We start from the raw sequence: 26069 nt of genomic DNA on the forward strand, positions 1-26069 counted from the left end.
CGCCCCCGTCCCGCAGCACGCCGGGACGGGTAGTTCCGCCCCCGCCCCGCAGCACGCCGGGACGGGTAGTTCCGCCCCCGCCCCGCAGCATGCCGGGACGGGTAGGCCGCAGGCCGCGCCCCGCCCCCCCGGCGCCATGCCCGCTCCGCCCCGGCCCTGCCCCACCAGCCCGGGGGCCATCCCGTCCCCAACGCCGCCGGCGCTGCCACAACGCAGGAGCACGCTGTACACTTGTGATGAACCATTTTATTGCAGGCTCCCACCACCGTCAAACACCTGGGTGGATATTTCTTATATCATCGTTTTTATTACAAAAGGAAAAAAAAACCCCACTGCCTGCATGCATCGTCTAACACGCATAAAACTACTTCTGCAGGTTGCCCCCCTTTGAAAACCGCAACCAGGCAGAGAGTTGAGGGCGCAATTGCTCGAGTTGCTGCGGGTAAACAGGGTGGCGGGGCCCAGTGTACGCCCCACGGGTGCTGCACCCCACCAGCGGCCAGGGCGTGAGCCCCACGCTCTCTCCCAAGAAGGAGAATTTTTAGCACTTTCCCAAAAGGTATTAAAAAAATCCACAGGCCTGGGGGCACATACACACAGTTTCCAATTTTCCTTTGACCGCAGCTGCCCCAGAGCAGACAGAACAACCCCCACAGATGCTCTGCAGCTGAGGAGGACCCTGTTTTCCGGCAGTAGGCAGAGAGCAGTGCTTTCTAAAGCACCAAACACCCTGCCCCAGGCTTGTGGAAGAGCCCTGGTGGCTCTAATCCTAGTGCCTGATTTTCTCAAGACTAGGAGGGCAATCCAGCAATGGCGTAAGGTCTCCTCCAGCCTCCTCTTCTCCGTGGCTCAGATCCATGGCAAGGGTTATCGCATGTGGATAAAGCCCATGGGAAGAGAAGCTTTCTAGCACTTCAGCTACTCCTGAGTCCCCCTCTTTCACTTCACACTTCCTTGGGTTGCCAGCAACATCTCAAATGCCCAGTGGGGCAAGAGGTGTTACATCAATTCACTTGGCAGAGGGGAAGTTAAAGAAAAGGGGTTCGGCGGATCAGTGCCCATTGATAACAGCGTAACTGCTACAGTCAGGAAATGCTCCTGAAAGCGACCCAAGAAATACTCTCAGCCCAGCTCTAAGGCCAAATAAAGCTGGAGATCAGACAACACACATGAAATCCACCTTCCCCACTGGCCTGCATGCTGCTGGGGGAGAAGGGGCGCTGGGAGGAACTGCTGTGGGAATCTATGGTGTGCCTGACCTCCATCAGTCTAACAGCAATATCCTATGTGGGTTTCAAGCTGTGAGCACCTGTGAGATAGAGCAGGGCACTGATCTACTCAAGTCACTGCCATCCTCCTGTCCGAGGCTGTGAGAGCTGAGGATGGGAGCAGAAGCAAGAGCTGAGTATTAAGCCCATTTCGTACCAGCTGGTGTGTGCAGCTAACACGAAACCAAGCAGCACATTTAGAGCTGCTTCATAGGGCAAGTCCAAGTTTTCCACCAGCAGCAGAGGAGTAAGGGCTCTGGGTTACCTTATTATAAACCCTGCAAGTTTGGAGCAAAAAGCAGCACAGAACACGTAAAAAACTCCTCAAATCTACTGGAGGTGGGGGGAGCATCAGCTGGACTGGGAATGCTGCAGTGCAGAGTGCACACACCAGGTCAGGGGTGTCCTCTCGCTGTCTCCCTTGAACACCACCCTACCCAGGGGGCGACAGCCCAAGCAGCCATGCAAACAGACATTCCTAACACAAGCAGACTTCAAAGTCCAGCCTTTCTGGGCCAGCTCCTGCTCTGCAGTCTGTACACTGACACAGGTCAGTGTGGACACACACACCTCCTGCAGAGCCCCTCTGGAGAGCTGCTCTCCCACTGAGAGCAGCAGCAAGGCCAGGGCTGGGAGGCGAGATAACTATGCAGGTTACTTGCAAACTAGCCTAAGGCCTGACTTGAAAAGCTGTACGAAACAACCCTCACAAGTAGTCTGCAAACTGGGGAGAAGAGCTCCAAGAACTACTGCATGGAGCAACCTTCGTTGGGCAGGAAGTCGTACACGTATATTGCCACCGATTTGGACAGGTAGGTCATGGTGCCGAACCTACCACTGGGTGCGCTGTCGTACAGAAGGCTGCAAATGCCGGTGGTGGGATCCTTCTCCAGCATTTGATCATCAGCACCCAGAGCCTTCTGGATTTTAGACATGAAAGGAGAAAGGTAGTATTAGGAACAGGGCAGCACCCCTGCCAGCCTCCACCAGTCCCCCAAGCATCCTCTGTGGCACCTGCAGAGTGACACATTGATGGCAGCAGCGAGAGGAAGGCCCACTATCTTTGCTGTGCCCCACAAACACAACGGGGAGGAGCAGACTGGACCCTCCAGCTGGGTGAACCCTGCATAGCTTTCAGAAACACAGCCAGCTGCCCAGGGTGCAGGCTGCATCCACCCCACGTAAGGACCAGCCCCGTACCTGCTCCTCGTAGAACAGGTCGTTGGCAATGTGCAAGATCTTTTCCACAGCAATGATGCCACCAATAGTGTGGACCTCCATGTCCACCAGCATGGTGAGCACTAAGATAGTTTCCACAAGCAGCTGCCTGTACTCCGGCTGGGGCACACGGTTGAGAACTGACTCCACATGCACTGCAAACTTCATTTCCCCTGGGGTCATCTGCAAGGAGGGAGAGGAAGAAACATGCCTAGAGCACAGTATCACCAGCACAAGCCATGATGGCCGTTTGCCCAGTGCAGCCCTGCAGCCAGCGCCAACCCACCCACCCTGTTTCCCCCATGTAAACCTCTTACCTCTCTGGTTGTGGAAGAGGGGAGAACAAAGCCCTCCACGGACAGGCCATGGCACTACACAACAAGACAGAGGGACCATGGTTACGGCACTGAGGAGCACTGTGCTGAGATGTGCAGGTTCAGTGCACCCACTCGTTCCCATCTGAAAGGCTGCATGTGCTGCCCACACGCCCCAGATAAACTTTCCTTACAGCACTCAGATCAGCATAATGTCATTCTTTTTCCTATCATCTGTGCTCCAGCGGTGTTGGCTGGAGTCCTCCCACACAGAGCATAGGGCTCTGCTCCCCGGCTTACAGTGGGCAGGCAGTACCCTGGAGCTGCTTCAGTTGTGTCTCCAGCACTGGGCTCCAACAGCTTACCGTTCTGCTCCTGGCCCTAATGTGTGAAGCACCTGAGCAGACCTAGCCCCATTTGCAAGGGTCAGCATAGTATGATGAAGTAGGTCCTGCATGCCTCCAGGGCAGCTCCAGCCGGAGAGCCATCCAGCTTTTTCCCAGCTTTCCAGGGCCAGCAGCAGGCCTCGGCTATGAAGCATGCATCTACACAACCTTGACAACCAACCCAGGTGCCCACATCCCCCTGTGAAGGCCAGTGCCTGGGACCACAGACTTACATGCATGGAGAGGAGCCAGCCAGACTTCCAGCTTACCTTCTGCAGGATCTTCCAGACCTTCTGGTAGAAGCCCACAGGGACACGGTTGAGGGCCCCATCCAGTCGCCGTCTCCGCTGCCACTGGCCCTGGCGGCTGTCCTTAGCACCCTGGTCTTCCAGCAAGCTTGTGGCAGAGCCCTTGCCCAGCAGCTCCGAGTGCCCAGTAGACTGGGTGGACAAAACAAGGACCACAGAAACCACTGCAGAGTTAAACACCCCACAAGAATGCATCCCGCAGCTGCCTGAGGGCTTGTGCTTGTCCAGGGCAAAGGAGCATTAACTCTGGCCCCAAGCGGAGAGACACACTGCTCTGTTCCCCTGCCCTCCTCAACCCATGCTTTATTTCTGCTAGCCATGCATGAAGGAGCAGGCTGGGCCACTGCTTGGACAAGAGGCCAACAAATAGCATCTGTTGTGGATGGGAGCCGGCACCTGACTCAAAGACCGCATCCCCAGGAGCCCTGTGCAGGCCATCAGCACACTGCACTGCTGTTTGACATTGCAATGGTGGCTAGAGCCCCCTCAAAATATCCACATGGGCCAACTCTCCACTGCTAGCACTGGCCTTGCAGTCTGTGGCTCCCTGCAACAGTGAGCACTCTTCCCTCCCAGACAGCACAGAGGGCAAGACCCCTCCTCTGAGYACAGCTGCCTTCTGCAGCCACAAACAGGACAGAGACCACGCATGTATCCAGCAAACACACATTACCAGAGAGGACGTCAGATCTGCCTCCCCGGACTGCACATCGATGGCCTAAAGGAGAAAGTGAGAGAGAAATCAAACCTTGATAGCGCAGAACGGGTACCGTGGCGAGCAGAGCAGCAGCAGTGGCACAGACCAAGCTCAGATCATGGGGTGGTTATCCCAGGGGTTGTGGTTAGCTGGAGATTGAGAGGCAGTTTTGAAAGTTGAGCTGCAGAAAGTCTCACATTAGTGTCAGAGGGGAAGGAATGCATCAGGGCACGGAGCAGCTACAGGGCCCCCATGTGCCAGTGCCGTGGCAGCGGCATGCTCCTGCTGGCCAGCAGACAGCAGCAGGGCTGCTACTGCTCCATTGGCAGCTAGCACAGGCAAAGAGGATTTAGTCTCAGCCAGATTTGAGGGCCTGCAGCAGATTGCTGCACACAGTTGATCCTTCTTGCCACGTGCATTGTTTCTCTGTGATGCTGGTGTCCACACTGCAGCAGGTTGACCATACACAGGGAAGCCTGTTGGGCCACACAGGCCTTGTCACTATGAGGAGAGGACTTCCCCCTCCCCGCCCCACAAGCCCAGGGACCCCTCCTGGACACAGGCCAGGCACAAGAGGTGGTCCCTCATCATCTGTAGCTGGGCACAAGCCTCTTTTCCCTGCAAGGAAACAGTCTGGGGAGGCTACAGGCAGGCTCCAAAGATAATGTGTTTGCCAGTGAAGTTCTCAGCAGGGCCACAGTTGGTCATGGCACTGGGGACTTCATGCCATCCTGCTCAGCACATTTTTTTGTGGGTATAATGAGATCTGTCCAGCTGTAGCAGCTACAGAGCACAGCTCCCATCTGGCCCAAACATGACAGGTGCCATTCTGAAAGGGGAGCTCCCCAAAAGGGGTGGTGCTGGCCCCAGGCTTCCGCAGCATGTTTAGCCACACTGGCTTCTTCCTGGGAAGCCAGCCTCCTTCCCCAAGGCTGAACAGAGCAACTCTGAGCCCAGAGTCTGCCAAGAGGGGAAGCCAGCTCACTGCTACAGCAGCTCGCTCAGCAGGGTCATTTAGGAAAGCTCGTTAGTTCACGTGTGCGTGGAAGCTGCTCTGGTATGTGGTGTTAGGGATAAAAGCTGAGGCTGTAGGGGGACCAGGGTGGGTTCACCTTACTCCGAGTCAGAGATCGCCTACGTTTATCCAGTTGCTGAAAGAGAAGAAGGAAATGAAGTTTCTGCTGCTGGAAGGGGCCCACCAGGATACCATCCACACCTGGGACACTGTGAGGTCCTTCCCACCCCTGCAGTTTCTGAAGCACCCTGTGCTCCCCCCTTACTGCACTGCCAGAGCACCCCCTCCACCACCAACAGATTTACACCACAGCCCCCCTGGTGCAGGACTGGAGCTGGAAGGAGGTCCTCAAGGCAACTGTAAGCTCTCTAAAGCCCAGGACTTGACTCCCTCCTGCTCTCTCATCAACCATGTCTGTCCTGGAGCCGCTTGTCTCCCACAGATCTCCAAGGGAGCAGCTAGCACCACCTGCGCTTACCTGTTTGATCTCGCTTTTCAGCCGGACGATGCCGGCACGCTCGGGCTTGGTGGCCCCGACAGCCCCCACCTCGCAGATGGAGATAGCGGTGGTGACTGATGAGTCGACTGATCGCACTGGAGGAGAGGAGAGATAGGAAGTCAGTACCACAGCTCAGAGGATGTCTCTCATTGCTGCTTGGATGCTGGTACCTTTAGGTCTCGTGCTGAGGCCTACACCCAGCCTTGCCCTCTATCCCAACCAGCACCACAAAGAGATCTGTGAGCAAAGAGCTGCCTCGATTCAGGCCTGGCTCAGACTAAAGTGCTGAGCTAAGGAAAGCCCAGGTAGCCAGCCCCACAGGACACAGGCTCAGTCCCAGGAAATCTGCTCAGCACCACCCCACTGAAGAGCATGGCTTCTTGCTGGACCACTGCAGTGCAGAACAAGTCGGTCAAGCCTGCGTGCTGAACATGCAGGACAGGGGTGTACCCCATACACCACAGGTGGGAAAGCCTGGAGCTAGCCATGCTCCTCACCGAGTTTCAGTTTTGTCCAGAGATGCTCTCAAAGCCCTGTGGAGACTCACCACTCTTTTCCACCCCAAACTCCTTTCCAGAGAGAATGTGAAAGAGAAGATTCTTCACATCCGATGGACTGAGATTCATCAGGTTCTCAGTGGCTTCTCCAGCTAGAGAGGACAGAGAGAGCTGGGATATTGTCCTCCCTCCACAGCCCCACTGTGCGATTTCTAGCCTACACACCAGGCTGTTTGTTAGCAGAGGAAATACTGGTACAGGAGGTGTCTCCAAAGACACACATTAACTCCAGGTGTTGCCTATAACAGGGACTCTTTCCCATACCAGCCCAGTATGCCTGAACAGAGATAGCAGTGAAATTGCCTGCCTGTGCTGCCAGAGAACAGTCCCAGCTGAAGACCCTGGCGCTTTCACGCAAGGTCCTGGCCTGGTGCTGAGCGCTGACCATTTTTAAAGGCAATTCTCTTCCCTGGCTGACAGAGTCCCAAGGACTTTGGTAGCAACATCCTTACCCAGCCGGGATACCAGTCTGGCCGCACGTACCCGAGCAGTGCAGGGAATGTGCCAGCTCCGTTGCCATCACCTGGATAATGAGCCCAATCCGGATGCGGAACATCTCAGAGAAGAGCGAGGGCTGGGTGCGCATGTACATGGCCAAGTACACCATGATCTCCTGGAGGGTAAGGGGCAGGTCACCCCACAGCTGCTCGCTAGGGTAGACAGCCAGCCTCCAGCCCCAGCAATGTGGCTTCCCTGCTGCCCAGCCCCCTTACCTGGGTCAGGATGGAGACACTGAGGTTCTTCTCGCTGGCTTCCTCAATGAGGTGAACAAGCTCCTCATAGGGGATTGGGCTAGGGATGCGATGACAGGACAGGTAAGATGCTGCAATCTCAGGAGCAGAGAGAGACCCACATTTCTCCTGGTCTGTTCAGCTGAGGGACAGAGTGCCCCATCCCTGCGATACTGGAAAGCTCAATGCCACACAGCCCAGACAAGGAGGACACAGGCTGCAGGCAGCCATCCAGAACCACCCATGCCCACAAATCCCAGAGCAGACAGAGCCAGGGGCTCACATACGACCCCAGTCCAGCACACATGGGGAGAGAAAAGTGCCACACTCACGCAGAGATGGTCTTCTCACGTGGCTCTGGCGGTAACCCCACTGTCAAGTGCTTCTGGTGAGACAAGAGGTCAGTGCAGGCCTGGGGAGAGAAAGGGTCACCTCAAGCATTACCCCTCCAGCTCAGCCACAGAAACAGACACACACTGCACAGATTCTGGGGCCTTGGCATGAGTCACAGTCTGGGAGATGTCCCATGAGCTGATGTAGCCAAGGTTCACTTGCCCTCCTTGCTGCATCCTCCCCTACAGATCTCACCCCCACTCCCTGAAACTTGGCAGCAGGGTTTTACCTCGTCCAGAGCTTCCACCTTCTTCTTCAGGATGCTGGAGATGTAACGGATCAGGGCCCACTGGCGCGTGGCCCCCACCTGCACGTACAGCTCGGTGAGGAGCTCCTTGACGGTGGGCCCGGGCTGGCTCTCAAGCCCAGTGTGCCAATCGGGCCCCCTGCAACAAAGGGGATGCCAGGTTATAGCCAGCAATTCACCCCCGGGCAGTTCCCAGCAGCGCATGGGCGCTGGAGGTCACAACACATGCTTGGCAGCCCTGGTTCTCAAGGGTGGCTCCACTCAGTGAACAGACTCTGGGTTATCTGGCTACACATTGCTGTGGAGAGAGGTGTGAGCAGACCTGCCACGAGCCAGGATGCTTTAGGGAGAACTGATCTGCTTTGAGCCACAGGATGGACTGTAAGCCCAGGGCTGACCGCTGGATGCTCAAGCCCAGGTCCAAGGGTGGGGGAACCATGGTCCCCTCAGCAGATAGGCTGCCCAGAGAAGTGTGATCAAGACACAGGTGGCAATGCGAGGGACAGAGCAGTGGCACTCAGTGCTCATACTTGAGGATGTGGAGCATGTAGAGGATGTCTGCTTGCTCCTGCAGCGTGGGGCAGATGCGTAGCTGGTCCACCAGTGCCTTGCAGTTCACGTTGCCAGCCTCATCTCTGGGTAGATTCATCTCTGCATTGAGCACGTAGCTCTGAGGGAAGGGAGAGCCACAGTCCTGGTTAGCACTCCCAGCACCCTGCACTTGGAGTGCAGTCAGGTTGCAGAGTCAAGGCCGCTTGTCCATAGACATCCCCCCCTCCCTGAAATGTCAAGCTTGCCCAAAGCAGCCCCACAAGGACCCTCCTGCTCCAAAGGGATGGCACTCCTCAGCCAGGCCCTGTGCAGGACTTGCCCTCCCATACAGAGAGGGGACATGCTTACCTTGCCATCCACGTCATGTTGGGGAGGAGAGCTCAGCAAGTTCACAGACTGTTGGGATACCTGGAAGATCTTGCTGGGGATATACATCCCAATATCTGAAAGAAACCTAGGGTTGGTGTGGACACCTCTCAAACTCAACTCTTGTCACCACATGACAAAGCAGCTCAGAGGAGGTCTAACACTCTGCTTCCCAGAAACCCCTGTAGAGGAGTCAGCAGTGGTAGCCCATCCACAAAGCCACAGAGGAATGGCATGGGGAGCTGGCAGCTCATGACTCATGCTTGCTGAGGAGCTTCCATGAGGACTGGGCGAACACCAGCTCTGAGATGCTCTGTGGCCAGAGCTAATATGAGCTTTAAAGTGTTTTTTCCTCAGGCAAAGGCTCAGCTGCTCTGCAGTCTCCAGACAGTCCTACAGGCTCATGTCACAGAGAAAGCAGCTAAGACGTTAATAGTCTGCCCTTTGAGCATGCCTTTGCTTTTCACCAAAACACTAGTCTGCTGCTTTCAGTGGCTTTCTCCCCACTGCAGATGTAGCCACGCTGGGAACAGAACCAAGGCATGCTCAGGGAAGATGGATACAGCTCTGCTGAGCTGCCTCACACAGCTCACAGCAGCCCTGGGTTCTTGCAGGACTGTTATCTGCTGACAGAGGTGCAGCTGCCTATGCCACAAGGTTTTGTCCCCACTTCCTGGTGCCCAAGCAGACAGCCAGCACAGTCTGGGCCAATTCATCACACCCAGCCTTTGGCAATTGCCTGGCTTTAGAGCCAGGGAAGCAACCAAGCCTGTACAGACAGACCCAGGTAGAACAAGCCAGTGGCTGGAGCAGAGCTGGATGCACTCACAGCCTGAGGGACCAGTTTGGTCCCAGAACTGGCCTGGGCTGGGGCAGAGAGGGTTCCACAACCACGTTAGCCCCACGAAACTCCAGCTCCTCAGGGCTATGACATGGTTGCTGCTGGCATGCTCCATGCTGCAGTGGCAGCAGGCCCTCCCAACAGCACATGAACAGATGGAATGAGAAACAGAGGTAGGACAGGGATCTGAGCGCAAGGGACGCCCCAATAAGCAGCTGCCCATGTTAGTAACACAACAGCTATGGAGACAAAACAGGACCTGTCCCAGGATAGCAGGGAGGGCAACACAAACACGCTAGACCCCGGATGCTAGCACAGAGGCGCGAGACCTGTGAGGCCCTGGGCTTGGCTGCTTTGTGATGTTGCCTTGTGCCAGAAACAGCCTCACTGACAGATTGATAAAGCTATGGGAGATGAGGCATGAGAAACATCTTGGTCCCTCCTGCTGCTCCAAGTCTGCCCAGCCACCTTTGCTGTGCACCACACACAAGAGCCCATGACCACCAAAGCCAGCAGCACATCCCCACAGCTCCCAGAGCGTCACACTGGGTCCTGGATTCCTAGGAAAACTGTCAAAGGCACCTCAGCCTCTCACAGCACCATGGCCTGGCTTGAACTCGGATCTGGAGGGTGCCAAGCACACCAAGCCGGGAAGGATAGAGGAGGCTGTTACTCACTCTGGACATGAAGATCTTTAGCCTTGGATGCCAGGGACATGAGATCACGGGTGGTGTGTATGGCAGCTCGGAAGCGATTCAGCCCGCCCCGCTGGGTGGTGGGAGGGAGATTGGACTGGGGAGTTGTGTGCTGCAGCAGGTGGTCTAAGTACTGAGCAACTTCATCAAACGTGTCAGCTGGAAGAGCAGGAAGAAGAGAGGGCTTTAGTCACTCTGCACCTTGGCATCCTCCCCCCAAATCGAGGGCAGAGCTCCCCAGCTGCACCCCAGCAGGGGCAAAGCTCTGCTTGCTGCACAAAGCAACAGCACAGGGCTAGCACCAGCAGCCGGATGGGCAGCCGGATGGTGTTGGCAGCAGGACTCATGAAGCGCAGCAGCTGTGACACCCCTGTTCCTACACTGCCTCTGCTACCTGGGACACCAGCTGCCAGCTCCAGCCAAGCTTGGGCTCCCTCTGAGTCCTGCCTGGAGACCCTGCCTTCAGACCTGGGCCAGGGAAGTCACCCAGCTGAAGAACACGTCTCATCTAAGCTAACTTGTCTGGGCTCCTGCTGGGGACTGAAGGGTTGACTCAGCTCTGCATCTCTGGCAGTGCCATCAGGTCCCTGCCTCTCAGAGTAACTGCTCTGTGCACGTGCTCCAGTCTGCACAAAGACATCGGGGTTTGCTTGAACTCCCCAGTGAAACCCTTTCACTCAGTCCCTCCAGGGGAGAACAGGAAGGCATGCTTCTGGGAAGAGCCCATCCAAGAAGGGACCACCTGGGAGCACGCCAGCACAGAAGAGGCCTCATCCAAGCATAGGAACAAAACAGTTTGTTTTGCAACAATTATTTCTAATTAGAAATTAACAGCAATTAGACAATTCCACCTCACAGGACAGAAGCCTGTTCTCCTTCATTAGCCACTGGCTCGTGTCTTGCTCCCTGCTCTGCCTCTAACAGCTCCCGTTGTTTCCAGCATTCAGGTGGAACAGGAGTGCCAGAGCCACTACATGCAACATGGAGGATGGTGTTCAGAAGCCACATCTCCACTCACCCAGGAGAACACAGACAGTACTGCACAACAGCTAAGGGGATGGCCCAGGGCAGGAGATGCCCCTGCACAGGCTGATATTAGCACACGAGCTGTCAGGCAATGCAACACAATGGTGAGCTGTCAGTGTATGCTTCCAGACAGTGGGCCAGGGGCATGCCAGTCTTGTTGCAAGATTCCCCCAAACACCGTGTGGTTCATGGCTGCCCCGCTCCAGGGACCTGGGCTGCCTGGTTCAGAGAGCCAAGGCACAGCCATATTAGGACACAGGACAGGTTGCAGCCTTCCATGCAGACTTGGCATCAACTTTTCAGATAGCAGACAAACTCTGAGGCGTTTACGCTCCAGCAGGTGAACTGCAGATGGTCTCCAAGGCCAACATAGCACAGCATCCCCCTTCCGCATCTGGTGGGGATGCTCTGTGCCAGCACTCGGAGGCTCTGTCAGGCAGAGCAGCCACTCAGGCATACTGTGCAGGGGACTCTGCTGAGGCTGACATGCTGGAGAAGTCCCCCAAGACATCGAGCTTGAGAGTATCTTCCCATTTGGCTGTCTGGATGTAGCATCTGACCATAGGAAAAACTTAACATTGAGCGTCTTTTAGCTGCTGCAGAGAGGCAAAGGTGGGCACACCCATTGAGGCTGGGGATGCAGACACCTTGGACAAGCCTGGCCAGGGCCCGCAAAAGGCCTAGAGGCTGCAGCATAGCCCAAGAGCGTAGAGTGAGAGGAGGACAGTTACACGAGAGAAGCCAGCCCAGTATTCAGAGTCTCAGTGGTAGAAATGCTGGCTACAGGTGCACTGAAGGAGCTGGGCAGAGCAGATGGATGGGAAGGCTGGGAAGAGGACCATCGTCAAGTCGCACAAGAGTAGGATGCATCCAGGCCTGCTTGCAAGGGGAGCAGCATAACCTGCATCCCTCCATGGTCTCAGGCCAAGATCAGCCTACCACAACATGGGTACAGACCAGGTCCCGAGTGGGCAGTCTGTGACAGCAAGGCCTCAATTCAGCATACACTAGAGCAGCTGCCCAACAGCTCTGCTCAGGAAGGGCTAAAGGCCTTGTGAAAATAACACCCAGAGACTGCTCAGGGACATGGAAACTGTTGGCTCTTTCCTGCCATCTCAGGCACTTTGTGTCTTCTCTGCCAACATCACTTTCTGTGCTACACTTGTAGTGACAAAACCAAAAAACTTGAGGCAAACCCCCAAAGCAGATCTGGCAGGCTGAGGCTTCCTCTTCTCCCTATAAAACAGTCTACAGAGGTTTAGAAGGTTCATTCAAGAACATCACTTGTGCTCTCTACAGCCACATCTACCCACCTCAGCAACATCTGGCTGGGAAATGCCTCTGGCAAGGGGGTTACAACAGCCACATCAAATCACTCAGCCCCTCCGCCCTGCTAATGTCACTGTAAATGTCACACAGACAAGGTTAATTGATGGAGGGTCAGATGAAAACAAACACATGGTGGAAACCCAAGTGTATTAAGAACATGATGGCAGGCCCTGGCTGGGAGGCCTGAAGTTAGGGGTTTACTGGTGAGTTTAGCATTTTCCAGGTCACAGAAGTAACTGGTCTGTTCCCCCTTACCATCATCTGCTAACTGCAAGCCATGCAGCCATTCCTCAGGGTCTAGCTCCTCAAAGCTGTCAATGCTGAGCTCGTAATCGTTGGCAAAGACCTTACCCTCCGGCCCGGGGTCCATGAAGCTGAGGTGTGTTCGGCATGACGTTGTCAGGAACTCAGACAACTTACCCGTCTGGATCCTGGGTGAGAGGAGGGGAAGTCATGGAGAGAGGAATGGGGATGCAGTGTACCCTTGGGCTCACCTTCTAGACTCAGGGCAGGCCCCTTCAGCGGAGATAGACACACTTGCCAGGGAGTGCGCACAAACATCCCAGTGCCTGCTCCAGCTGTTTGTAGCATCTCCAGTCAGATGTAGGTATCGGAGAGCACCAGATGTGGGGCACTGAAAGGGCTGCCCAAAGTGGAAGGGGAATCCTACGGCCATGGATTTAACCGCATGAAGAGATACCTCCTCTCTTGCACCTCCTCTGTGGGACTGTAGCCCCGGGGTGCACCCATGGCACAGCACAGCCCAACACATCTTGCCCTGTCTCCACAGTTTGCCCCAAAACAACTGCTGCTCAGCTCCAGTGCTCAGGCCTGGCTGGCACCCATCCCACCAGGCTCTTGGAGGACACCAGCCTTCTCTCCTGCACCCAGGAAGCCGCACTCACCTTGCACCACCAAAATACCCATCCTGCAGCTTCTGCAGCGTCGCCAGAACCGTGGGGTGCACGCTGTTGCCCGTTTCATCTGTTGGGGACAGAGAAACAGGCAATCAGGCCCTCTTGCTCAAACAGGCTCCCAGTAATGCATGGGCCAGACAGGCATTCAGACATGCACAGCACCACAGCATGGGCCACAGCCTTGCTCCAGGCTGCGTGGCCAGGCTGTGGCACCAACAGCATCACCCAAGGATGGAAACTCAGGACTCTGTCTAGCCTGGATACCCAGCAAAGTCAAGACAAAACACGCTCCAAGGCCCTGGGATTTCACCCTGAGGTGAAGCCTGAAGCATCACACTGCAAGACCCAAACAGCCTCTCCCTCCCTCCCTAGATTTCTATGCTTCAGCAGATGGGGAGCTGATGGCAGGGGGGGAAGGGGGAATAGAGGGACCACAGCTAAGAGCACGTTCGAGACATTTAAGGGGATTTCAAGTACGCGAGGAGAACTGAAATGGCCTGAAAGCAGAAGGGAGTCCCTTCACTGCACAGGGCTTGCTGGGAATGGAGAGCGCTATTCCAGGGGAGCCAGTTTTGCTCTGAGCCATTGCAGAGCTTTCTGTTCCTTCCTGTTTGCTATTTTCTCCTCCTTGTCCGCTAGGAAAAGCCTTTAACAGACAATCTTGGTGAAGAGTCAAACCAGGATGCAGGAACAGCCCCAAGAATGCTTTCACAGGGGGATTATTTTCTTGGCCTAAAAATCTCTGTCTTGCTTCCATAAGGCTTCCCAAAAGGCCTAGCTGCTTGGAGACCAAACACCACTGTGCCAGGGAACATCCTTTGAGCTGCATGTACTAATGCTTGGCAGGCAGCCCTGCTAGCTACCAGGACAGCTGCCATCTCAGCATGATTCCTTTGAGCAGTGAGCTCTTTACAGGATGCTGCTGGCTGGTCCATCTCTGCCATGTCCCTATCACCTAGATGGTCCCACATCCATCCACTTTTCCTCCTGCAGAGGCTGCTTTCTGGGGCTGTTTTAGCCAAATGCCCTGTGAGGCCAGAGGATCTGTACCAAGCATGGTGTGAGAGATGGGGAAGATGATGGTTGGCTGCCCGGTCATCCTCCAGCGGCTGCAGAGGTATGAGAGGTCTGTCCGCAGCATCTCCACGATCATCCTGTTGTCGAGAGCCAGGTAGAATTGCTGCTGGTCTATGAACTGCAAGGAGAGCAGGAGACATGAGCAGTCCTTTCCACAACCACCAGACCCCTTTGCTGGCACACGCATTTTCTGATGGGCACTCAGCCAGGCCAGTACAGCCCTGTGGGAGACACCCATTGGCACTGATGGCTCATTCCACATTGCCTGGGAGGTGCCAGTACAGTCCAGCAAGGGAACCTCAACAGGTGCCTGTCCCAGAGCAGCTACTGGCCACTAACGCTAACAGCTATGAGGACGTAGCACAGCAGGTCAGCACAAGCATCTCCCAGGCCACACGCACCCAGTCTGTGCTGTGTCCATCCCAAGAGAACATGCAGTTCCCACAGTGCCAGCCACACACTTGCCTCGTCGCCATGCTAGGCTGGACCCAGAAAATGGAGGAATCCCTGTCTTGCCATAAGCCTCCTCCTGGTGTCCTTGCCAGATGGAGCAAAGGGATTTTCCCTTCCCTCCCAATGAACTGAGCCTCAGAGGGCAACAAAACCATTTCCTCCCAGCACATATACAGCCAAGGGCACCAACTCTGCTGCTTTGAGCAGCAGGCAGGCAGCACAGCAGTGGAGCTGGGGCTGCTCCATTCTCCCAGGAACTCAGGCTGTACAGGGAGCATCCGGCCCCCTGGACAGTAACTCGAGAGCTCGGCCAGTAGTTCAGGGGAGAAATCTCCATGCCAACATGATTCAACTCCATCTCCACTACCCCATCCCCTGGAAGCACAGAATAAATGTTTCCTTTCCCGGTACGCCCACAAGCACTGCTGTGGGATGGCAGCTATTCCCAAAGTACCAGCTTGGCAGGTTAGGAGAGGCACCACATGGCAGCCCCCAGTTGCAGCCCCCCTTTGGCAGAACAGAGCAAGTGCTCTGTGTCCTGAGCACTTTTGCSCAGCTCAACCTGGTTCCAGATCATGTGACAGCTGGGAACAAGCCCTGTCTGCCATGCAGGGCCACCCACCTGTGGGGTAAAGGTAAAGATGTTCTTCCTGATGTCATAGAGCTTGGAGGTCCCAAGGACACCCATGCGCCGGAAGGGGCGTCCTGTGAGGCACATCTGCTTGTTGCGGCCTGCGGGGAAAAATTTTAATACGTTTCCTCCAAGCCTCCTCTCAAAAGGGCATGCGGTAGCAAGTATCAGACAGGACACTATGCTATCAGCCAGCAAGAAAAGCCTGGTTTGTGGTTGGGGTATCCCAAGGCCCAGCATCCAGCTGGCATAGCTCTAAGGGACAATAATGCCCTGGCCCCCCAAGCCCTCCCCAGGGACTCTTGCTGGAGCAGGGACATAGAGCCAGTCCTGACTTTGACAATAAGCCACGCTTCCAGGTCTTTGCAGATGTCATACTGGGGCAGGGCCAGGGATTCCCCCACTGCACAGGGCTGTCTGACACTGGGAAGCTGCCTGCCACCTATATCAGCATACCCAGGCTCCTGGATGGCTCCCAGAGCCCAGGGCAGTGCAGCAACATCGCCTCTTGGCCATGTTAAGCCCATGGAGAGATGCTCTGGCAGCTGCTGGGCAGCACTTGCCTCCATCTCTGCACACAGATCCTCCTGCTCCCCTCCCCCCTTTGCCAATGTCACACTTGGCCTTTTGGTAGCTTAAATTAGCCAGTGCTTGCATCTTGTCACAGATTGGGTTTCTCCTTTGGCCCAGGCTGGATCTCCAGCTCCTGCAAAACAAGCTCCATGTCTAAGGAGTTGCAGCATCAGGGAATAAGTGTGGAAAGCTCTCAACGCATCCATCCTCTCATGCTGTTACTGCCTACCCTTTCAATAACATCTCAACAAGGCTACGGACTCTCTTCTGCCAGAGACTGCCAGGAGACCCTTTCCTGGCATCTGACTTGCCCGCAACATCGTGATTTGGGTGCAGGAACAAGAGCTGGCTCCTGCCCGTACCAGGTCCATTCCAAAGGCCACTGCTCAGAGCCTCTGCTTATCCCTGGGGCAATTCTGAAACTGCAAGACCAGAGCTTCATCCCCTCCAGAATCCCCCTAAACAGCACTGGCTGCAACCCTTGCTCCCCTTCTGGCAGGAGCAGCGTTACCAGACCCAGTAATCTATGGCAGAGCCCTGATCAGCCAGGCAGGGAGCAACAGGGCAGGACATCAACCATCTATAAGCAGGAGCACCAGGGGATGGGACAGACCCTTCCGTACCCCCTTTGCTTCAGAAGCCCACAGCCCAGCTTACCCAGACGGGCATAGATGTGGCTGAGGATGCGGGCAGGCTGGACTCTGATGGGGTACACATCAGCCACAGTCTCCACATGGATGCCCTCCTTCTTCAGGATGGCTTTGATCCCCTCTGTCTCTGCCAGGATGCACACTGTGGAGTGAGTAGAACAGGCTCAGTGCAGGCAGGAGCACAATGGTGCGACAGTGCTGCCCCAGTGCCTTGGGGACACAAGGTGCCACATCACATAGAGAGAACTGTCTGGGGTCCAGCAGCCCTTCAGGGACAAGTTTCCACTACAGAGAAGGCCTGCCTTGCTCCCTTTTCCAATAAGTTACTAAACCCAAACCTCCTTACTGAGCAGCTAGAGGATAGGGCAGTTTTCAACCTGTCCCTGGGACAACATGGGGTCCACGAGAAGGACTTACACCCCATCTTCTCCCCCCTTGCATTCTCCAAACCCCAAAGGACTTCATGGGAATTAAATACATCCCCCTCTCCTTTCAGCTGCAGCCCGGATGCAGCCATCTTTGTGTACAAGCCTGCAGTTAGCCAGAGGGAGAGGGAGAAAAATCCTTTAAATGCCTTAACCCTTGCCAGGGTTGAGATGTGGCTGCACTTGTGGCCACCCAGGAGCAGAGCCACCCACATGAATTTGGCATGGGCAGAGCCCCCAGTCCTGGTGGGCACAGAAGTCTGCTCTGGATGAGGGGGTTTGGGACCGGTCTGTTCCCCTCACCTTGGACCACCACGTCGGGTTTGGGGACGGTCGCAAACCTGCGGTTGAGGGGATCGATTTCGCCAGGAGCTAGAAACCCCTAGAGAAAGAACAAGCATGAGGAGACAAACATCTCATGGGCAGGGCAGAGCAGAGCAAGTGATGCCCACTGAAAATCCAAACACAATCATCTCTAACAGGTCCTGGGGGATGGAGGCAACAACCTCCCTCCGCCCACATGCCCTGGTAGGTGGCTCTGGGTAGCTGCCTTTGCCCATTTGGGGCTCAGAGCCTGGCCTGCTCAGCACTCCCCAGCACCAGGGGTGAGCATACCTCAGCCATCAGGCAGCCCAGGATGTAGAGGGACTGGCCCCACATAAGCGGTAGCTTGCCCATAGGTATCCTGTCCACAGTGTGGGGGTTCCTGTACTCCTCATCCACCTGGAAGACAAGCCAGGAGGTCAGGAAGGAATCCCACAGACATAGGATAGTTAAACAAATATTATAATTGCATTTTAGAGTCCAGCAATTTCAGGCCTAAAACAAGAACCTACAAAAGCATTTGCCACAGAGGGTTGAAAATATCCTGGCTACATTCCTCCCTTCTTTTTGCAATCCCCCTAAGCACCCGCTTCAGGCAACATGGTCAGCTGGATGAACCTCTGGGTTCCCAGCACGGCCCATCTCACAGGAATGACTGACGTGTTCCAGGAACGCTGTGGCAATGCTCTCAGGAGTTGACTGGGAGAGCACTGCTCTTGTACCACTTGGGGAACAGTAGACCAATGCTTTCAGCCCAGGCACACACAGACATTCCCTTGACATTGAATGGGAGTTTAGTAGGAGCTTCTCAGCGCAGGTTTGCTTGTCCTGAGGTCTCAGAGGGCTCCAGAACAACAGACTGGGTCACCAAAGCACTCCCTTCTAAGATGGCAAGACATGCTTCAGAGAAAAAAGTAGTTTATTTATCGAACATATTTAAGATAGTTTTAATGACTCCAATCATCCTTTTTACATGGGGTTTCCATGCAGAACACTTGCTGTTTTACTACTGATTTGGGTTAATCAGCTGGTAAAAATCTTAATTGCCTGGTAATGAAACAGTTCCCACCCTATGATTCTGTTACAGGAGATCCCCACTGTAGGCCAGGGCAGCTCACCTTATCCAGTGGGACACTGTACAGCTCCGGCAGCAGGCGCACACCATTCTTTCCCTTGACAAGGACCCCCTCAAGGGCTTCCCGGTACTCCTGCACCTGGGAAGAGAACAGAGGGGAATCAACTTCCAGGCAGGGCTCCATGTATCCTTCCTCCTCATGCCCCCCTTGCCAGGAACTCCCTTCCCCTGCTCTACACGTGCTGCCTCCATTACCTGTTCCACGTTGCCACTGAAAATCCCATCGATGACCAAGTATGTCCAGAACAGAGGCCACTCGCACTCGATGTTCTCAAAGAGCTGCAGCTCAGCAGGCTCATAGTAGAGGCGGCTGGGGTCCTGCAGAGAGGGCAAGACAGCAAGGCAGGCTCAGCAACCTTACAGGGTCCTCTCAAACTGATGGGGTTCCTGCTCCCCCAGAGACACCAGCCTCAAATGCCACCACAGCCATCCTCTGTGGATGACGGCTGATGACAGAGTCAAGAAGCAGTTTCACCTCCAAGACACATAGTTTCCATCAACCATCCCCTCCTGGGCCTCCTGCACCCATGCTGGAGGAAGTCACTCTTTCCAGGCAGCAAGAGCCTATGCAGTCTCCAGGAGAGCACCCCAGAGCCCTTGTACAACAGCACAACATCCTCTGCTCCACCGGTGACACCTGCGTCACATTCGCCTTGCCTGCTCTGCTGCAGCACCCCGGTGCCTGCCTTGAACATTGCGGGGCTGGCCCCAACTGGAATGCCAGCTATATGAGAGAGTTTGCTACTGATCATACACGGCCAGAGAGCAGGGTCCTTTCCCCTGTCCTGTTTGACTGCGAGACTGACACGAGAGAAGTGGTTGGGATGGAGAGGTGCCTTTCCTGAATCCTCCCACTCCCAGATACATGCAGCATAGAGTGTTCCAACAACCTACATTTGACCCTCCACTAACTGTTCTAACTCTGTGTGCAGCAGAGAAGGAGCAGAGCTGGCCTTAGCAAACAGGCAGGCCAAGGGCACAGCAGTCCCCACAGAGACTCAGGCAGCAGAGGTTTTCTGTAGTGCCTGTACGCTGGCGACGAGCTCCCAAACTCCCATTTGACTCCAGGCAGCTGTGGTGCTCCTGTAGGCAAGCAATGCTGCTGTTCCCATGCCTCAGCGAGGCACAGCTCCTCTGAAGGATTGGTGGCAAAGCTCACAAGTGCTGGGGAAAATAAGACTGGAGATGCTGCTGCTCTTCTCTGGCTCTGGAGAGCCCTAGAGATGCACATTGCCTATTATGGTCAGGTTTGAAGAGACACAGCAGAGGAGAAGCTTTTAGAAGCATTCGCGCTGATGTTACACACAAAAGAGCCCCAGGCTGAGTAAGCACCCGCAGGAGCCCCCATCAGGTTAAGGGCCCAACAGCTGGTGACATAAAAAGAGCCTCCAAGTACCATTTCCTGATTCTGTGGTTATTAAATGACAGTTGCTTATAGAAATTTCCTGTTTTTCCTCTCCAAAGCAGCAAGTCTCCCCTCGCTCTGCACAGTCAAGCATGGCAGTACACAAGCTGCACGCTGTCCTGGGAGAGGCAGATGCAGCTCTGTGACCCAAGGGATGCTGCAAACTGGAGGCTGTTGGAAAGGAGCACTGCATAGTCCCCTCTATGCACCTCTGGCCCTTGCTCAAGCTTCATGCCACCCTGGGAGACCTGGTCAGCCTCTGCAGGGCTCTCACATGGGGCAGCAGTCCCATCTCCCCTCAAGCCTGAGAGATACGCAACAACCCCAAGTCCCGGGATGTGAGCAGAGACAGCCTTCACCTGTCTGCCCCAGGCATGGGTGGGATGTACCATCTCAGAAACAGGCCCCTGACACTCCCTGGGGCTGTAAGGGTGTCAGAGCCACTCAGGGCTCTGATCTCCACAGTGCTCCCTGCCACAGCCTTTATATTGCACCTGGGAGGGCTGCAAACGCAACCTAGGGCAGTCATTACTCAGTGCTCAAAGCCTGTCCTAGTAGGTGCCAGGGCTGTGGGCAGTTACCTCTTTGGGGGTCCTGTATCCATCGCGGAGAAAACGGCAGCATCCATAGCGCCCCTGGAAGGGAGGTAGAGAGATACCGAGCAGGAGGCCTATTGTGGAATACTTTGTGCCTTCATTGCAGAAGCATGAAGCCCTCCCCGAGAAAAGAGGGGGACACTGCCACACCAGAAYCAGCCTCACACCCCGTCTGGTGGCTCCTCTGGCCAAACATCCCCATCACTCATGCACCTAGCACTCAGCCACCATGTTCACACCCCTGGACCACACAGTGGGACAGCACTCAGGACCATTTACTTGCATTCTCCTACCACAGGTGCAGAGACTGGGAGAGGATAGGTCCTGGCAACCCTTCCCAGCCTGTGTTTTGGGGGAGGCAAGGACTGTGGGGTTTGGGCTGTGGTTCTGCAGTTGTTTCCCAGGAAGGGTGAGACAAGGGCACAGCTGCTCACCTGCAGCTTCGTGATGATCTCTTGCTTGGTGATTTCCACCAGCTTGCTGTCCTCCACAGCAAATGCTGGGTAGGAGATGACAGAGAGCACGCTGGCATCCACCTCCTTGGACGTGGAGGCCCTCGGCAGCATTGAATGGAGGATGGACTGGGTAAAGAGGAAGGAGGGTTGTTTAGACTGCCAGGGCTGGCACTGGGAGGCCCAGTGCACACCAGTGACAGGCTTGTTCATGTTGTAACCCCACCAGATCTCAGTTAATTCTGTGATGATGTTACCCACGTGAAAGAATCAAGGTACACATACCGGCAAGGAACAGAGGGTTGAGCTGCGAGACAGCACCCGTATACTTGTGGGGCCATTGCTAACACATGCAGAGAACCAGCACCCGCTCTCCAGGGAGTGGTTTGCTGTGGCATTGACACAGTTTATGGAATAGGCTGATCCCAGCCCTGGAGAGGTACCAGGGCATCCTAGACTGCCCCACACGGGGCTCTTCCCTGAAGACACATCTGCTTCAGGCACCCTATGCTCTGCTGAGCAGCCAGGCACAGGCAGTGCTTGCCTACTGGAGGTCTAGAGCGCTGGGAGGCAGCCAGGACTCACCTGGCAGTGCTGCACCTCATCTGACAGTACCCGTATCACGGACTGCGGACCTCCCTTCGCTCCAAAGAGGTCCAGCTCATCCAGTGCCTCCAGGGCAGCCTGCAAGCAGGGAGAGACCCAAGGCAGTGAGTCCTCCACCAGGCTGCTTTTCCATAAGAGCTCACCCCCATGCCAGCCCCTCTGCATAACATGCTGCCCAACTTTAAACAGGGAAAGAGATGCAAATACCCACTGCACCCTGCTGAGGCTACAGAGCACTCTTGATCAGAGACGAATCGCATCTCCAAAGCCATAGGTAGCCAGATACCAACAGGACCCTGGATGGGAACAGGTATGCCTGCTGCACAACCCAATTCATTCTTTGCTCCCAGTAAAAGTAAAGCTCAGGTGAGAGAAGCATGACTTTATCCCAGTGCACCAGTAGAAAGGGTTTCCTGCCCAGGAACTGATCACTATACAGCAGGGCTCCATGCTCAGCACCCTCAGCTCCAACACTTAAACAAGTTCAGCCTCCCCTCTACATCCCCTGAGTGGCAAGAGGCCGCTGGTCATCCAAACTCACAGCTATCCACAGCTGCGGCAGCAGTGCCATCCCCACACAACCCTCTTCTCCCTGGCCTCCCAGCGCCTTTCCCCAGCTCACCTTGGCCATGCCGACAGAGCTAGCATTCAACTCGGTGATGCCCTGGTTTGTCTTGTCTCCACGCTCCCATATCCCAAAGTCCTGCACAGAGACAGCAGCATGTTGGGGCAGACAGTGGTTCATGGCACTCATGGGAAGCTTTTGAATCTCAGAGCCTTGGCCCCAGAGAACCCGGCTCCCTGCATGCTACTGTGATGTACAGCCCGCTCGAGAGCTTTCCTCGGCCCCTTGCCTGGTCATGCAGCTGACAGCACCCATTGGCAGTGCTCCCAGCAGGCGTCGCAGGACTTCGCATCCAGCTCGTGGGAGACTTGTAAGCTGCCCCAGGCACCAGCTGGCTATCTCCACCCCCAGGGAAGCCAGGCACAATCCTTTTCCCCAGCCAAGGCCTGCTGGCCCAGGAGACTACTCACCGCAGTTTTGTAGGCTGCTTCGATGTAGAACACAAGGTTCTGGATGAAGTTGACCTCATCCAGGCTGTGAATTATGTGAAGGCCTGAAGCAGGGGGAAGAATTCACTTTAGTCCCTTTAAGCCTACAAGCTGCTAGGAAGGGCCTGAGGTAACCCAGACTCGACTCCTCTCCTCCTCATTGCATATCTGCTCTGTGGCAACCTTATCCTGGCAGGCCCCTTTCCCCAGCACTCCCACCCCCATGCAGCAGCTCTGGGATTTCAGAGAAATGGTGTCTTTTAGGGAGCTGGGCATCGAAAGACCCCAATCTGCCTCAGAGGTTGTGAGTATAAGATAACAGTGAGGTTGGGGTGGTGACTCCAGCAGCCCAGCATCCAAGGAAGCTTCACACAGACAAGCTGAGAACCTGAAGAGCCCTGGAGATGAGCACACTCAAAGCTTTCCTTCCTCCTCCATGGAGTGGCCTGCTCAAATGGCAGCTGCCCTGGGGGTGTTTGGGCTGCTTCACACAGGCAGCAGAAAGCCTTTCCCCTCTGAGCCACAAGGTTCAAAATGGCATCCCTCCAACAGCATCACCTGAGGCCGTCATTTGCGCCAGCATGAGCAGGTAGAGGGAAGTGGCATCCATCTGTAGGTGACCCCATTCGTGGTCCCCCACCACAGTGGCACAGGTGCGGGTGTTGTACTTGGCATGCAGGCAGTCCCTGGTGCTCTGGCTGTACTTGAATGCCTCCACCTTATCCACCTTGAGAAGGGCAAAGAGATGCAGGGGTCAGTCAAACCCAGGCTCCAGGAAGGTCCTGCAACCCCAGAGCTGTGGGCTGTCCCATGCCGTGAGCCCCAGCACGCGGAGCCACAGCTGGTGAAGTAGGAATCCCACAGCCTCTCTGCCTGAACCACAGGTCTGAGCCCCTGGAAGCACCGAGGCAGCAGGTCTGAGCTCATACACCACCCTCAGCACAGGGCACTGCTGCAGCAAGGCTGCAAGCCATGGAGAAAACATGTTTGCATTTGCACCATGCAGAGAGAAAAGGGTGGCCCCAAATTCCCTAAGGGAGAGGAGCTACACAGCCCCAGGGCCAGCCAGGCCACAAGAGAGGGAGCAGCTGGCAAAGACTTTACTGGACACCAGCCCACAGCACTAGGACTCCCATCATACCAGGAAGAGAGCTCAGCAGCAGGACAGAGGCCAAGTTGGCTTATTTTAAGACTTCCTGGAAGGGGCCATCCCTCTACTCATCGGGAACGGTTGGGGAGACCCAGCATGGCTGGGTCTGACTGTTCTGGTGACAGATTTCAGCTGGGCTCCAAGGAAACCACTTGACTCACAGAGGTGATCCCTAGCCCCTACCTGTCTCATCATGCACTGGAGCAGTCCCCGCATCAGCTTCACCACACTCTGCAGGAACAAGGAAAACAGGCTTGTTAATCCCTGTCCAGGGAGAAGAAACCCTGACTCAGGACCAGCTGGTCCCTGACCTTTGCGGGACTCCAGTGTCTGTAACCAGAACCCCTGCTCACATTTCCATAGTCCTTGCTCTCTAGGCAAGTGGCAGAGGGAAAAACAGCTTTTAGGGCCTGTCAGCAAGGCCAAGTTGCTGTGCTGGGAGTGGGAGGGCAAGCTCGCAGGACACAGCTGCTCAGTCTCTGGGAGATGAGGCTGAGTCCCCAGATCACCCCAGAAACGGAGCTGAATCTCTGGTTGGATTTCAGCTCTAGCTCCAGAACAATCTGGGATCCTCTCCTATTGCCACTGAAGCTAGGGCTTCCCCAGTACCTGGGGGCAGCTCTGTCCCCATGTCTTCACTGTACAGCTTGCCAGGGTCTTTCAATCCTACAGCTGGGCTGTGCAAAGAGCAAATCAGTCAGGAGGTCACAACTAACTCCCCAGGATGAGTCCTTTCTCCCACAAGGTTCCTCCTACCTGCTCTAGCTCGTAGGCCTTTGCCTTGTCCTCATCGCGGTCGGCGTTCTTGCGGTACGCCAAGCCCAGGCCCCACACGGCCAGGATGCTGTAGACATTGTCCCGGACCCAGGCATCTTTGTGATCCTCACTGGCAGGAAGCAAGCCTGTCACCGCGTCCTATGGAGTAAGGAAGTGAGACCACTGCAGGGAGCACAGGAATTTGATCCTCACTGGCAATCACATTGGTCCTGGCATCAGCTCTCCACCTGGGCTGCTGAATCTGCCTTCACACACCCCTTCCCTCTGCCTGCGCCAGCCCTCCCTGGTCATGTGTGTGCCCAGAGCAGGGGCAAACCCTTTCTTCTGGGCTGGTCTGACTCTGAGGGCCTTGGTACAGCCTCTTTGATCAGAATGGCTGCCCACTTGCCAACACTACTTAAGGGCTGGCAGCTCAGAGCAGCCCAGGATGCCCAACACCCGGAAGCGTTGGAGACAAAGCAGGAGAATGGCCGCTCACCCGCAGGACAGCTCATAACGCAGGCCACACACCCAGCGCAGTGCCTTGTCCACAGAGAAAAGGGGACGTCACAGCCAGCACACAAGAGACCACTGCGACTGCAATGCCCAGACTGAGCTCCTCACCTCCCCGCTCACCCCCTTCTGCGGTCGCTGGGCGAGTCATCTCAGCGCAAGGCTCACGGCATGGGACCGTTCCCAGGGTCCGGGCACTCCAGAGCCTTGCTGCGGCTCCAGCAGAGGAAAGAGCCAAGGAGGCAAGAGAAGCCCCAAGCCTGACTCCAGCCTCTCCTACAACCCCATGCAAAGAAGCATTCACCCATTTTCCAGTTATTCCATGTAACTGCGTCCCAAGCATGTTCCAGACAGGGGATGGGGGTGAAGCATGTCAGTTCTCCCAGCCCCAGGTGTCAGCCTGGCACACACAGATTCTCCAGGGCCCTGGGATACCTGGGGCACTTTCCCCCCACCCAGGAGCCACAGATGGAGTCCTCAAAGGCATGTTGCAGCCTAGTGCAGGGCTGCAGGACCCGGCTACAGCAGGTCTCTGATGGCTCTGAGAGCAGGTAGTTTCTCAGCTCCATAGCACACAGCAACGAAGAGCTGTTTCCAATTAAAGCTGCTTTGAGTGCTCCCCCGCTACCCCTCCAAACACACGCAACGCTGCATTTAGCCACCAGCACCGGAGCTGTGCGAGCAGTAAGCCGCAGACCTGCAGCAATAGGGGCTGGGATGCAGGAGCAGGCCCCCAGCTCTCCTGCACAACCCGAGGCAGGGCCGCCAGCCCCGCTCCCCCGACCCTCCCGGCACGGAGCCCCGACTGCCGGCTGCTCCCCCTCCCCACAGCTGCTAGACAGCTCCGATCCCGCCGCCGCGCTCAAGGAGCGGGGCCGCGGGCGGCGGCGCCGGACGGCAACGAGGAGCTG

General features: G+C 55.8%; 1 protein-coding gene across 3 annotated transcripts; it reads right to left on the minus strand.

Annotated features, from left to right (window-relative positions):
• Window positions 1-226: 226 nt before the first annotated feature.
• Window positions 227-24832, minus strand: PHKA1 (phosphorylase kinase regulatory subunit alpha 1). 3 transcript variants are annotated; one of them, XM_026091433.1, is made up of 32 exons: window positions 24646-24832; window positions 24073-24120; window positions 23298-23466; window positions 22722-22804; window positions 22309-22389; window positions 21666-21764; window positions 21063-21209; window positions 20614-20667; window positions 18823-18945; window positions 18611-18706; window positions 17784-17891; window positions 17472-17550; window positions 16751-16885; window positions 15512-15621; window positions 14410-14554; window positions 13348-13426; window positions 12794-12873; window positions 10070-10246; window positions 8534-8628; window positions 8164-8303; window positions 7616-7772; window positions 7326-7405; window positions 6976-7054; window positions 6746-6875; window positions 6253-6354; window positions 5685-5800; window positions 5304-5342; window positions 4168-4212; window positions 3456-3626; window positions 2804-2857; window positions 2469-2669; window positions 227-2188 (listed from the first exon to the last, which is right to left on the minus strand). In XM_026091433.1, the coding sequence occupies exons 2-32, from the start codon at window positions 24103-24105 to the stop codon at window positions 2015-2017; spliced, it is 3381 nt and encodes a 1126-aa protein (XP_025947218.1). In that variant the 5' UTR covers window positions 24106-24120; window positions 24646-24832; the 3' UTR covers window positions 227-2014. The 3 variants fall into 3 exon arrangements, with proteins under 3 accessions (XP_025947218.1, XP_025947216.1, XP_025947217.1); XM_026091431.1 differs by having other exon boundaries at window positions 12698-12873; XM_026091432.1 differs by lacking the exon at window positions 5304-5342 and having other exon boundaries at window positions 12698-12873.
• Between the last annotated feature and the right edge of the window lie 1237 nt (window positions 24833-26069).

Source organism: Apteryx rowi, unplaced genomic scaffold (assembly GCF_003343035.1).
Source record: "Apteryx rowi isolate R43461 unplaced genomic scaffold, aptRow1 scaffold_901, whole genome shotgun sequence".
NCBI classification, from domain to species: domain Eukaryota; kingdom Metazoa; phylum Chordata; class Aves; order Apterygiformes; family Apterygidae; genus Apteryx; species Apteryx rowi.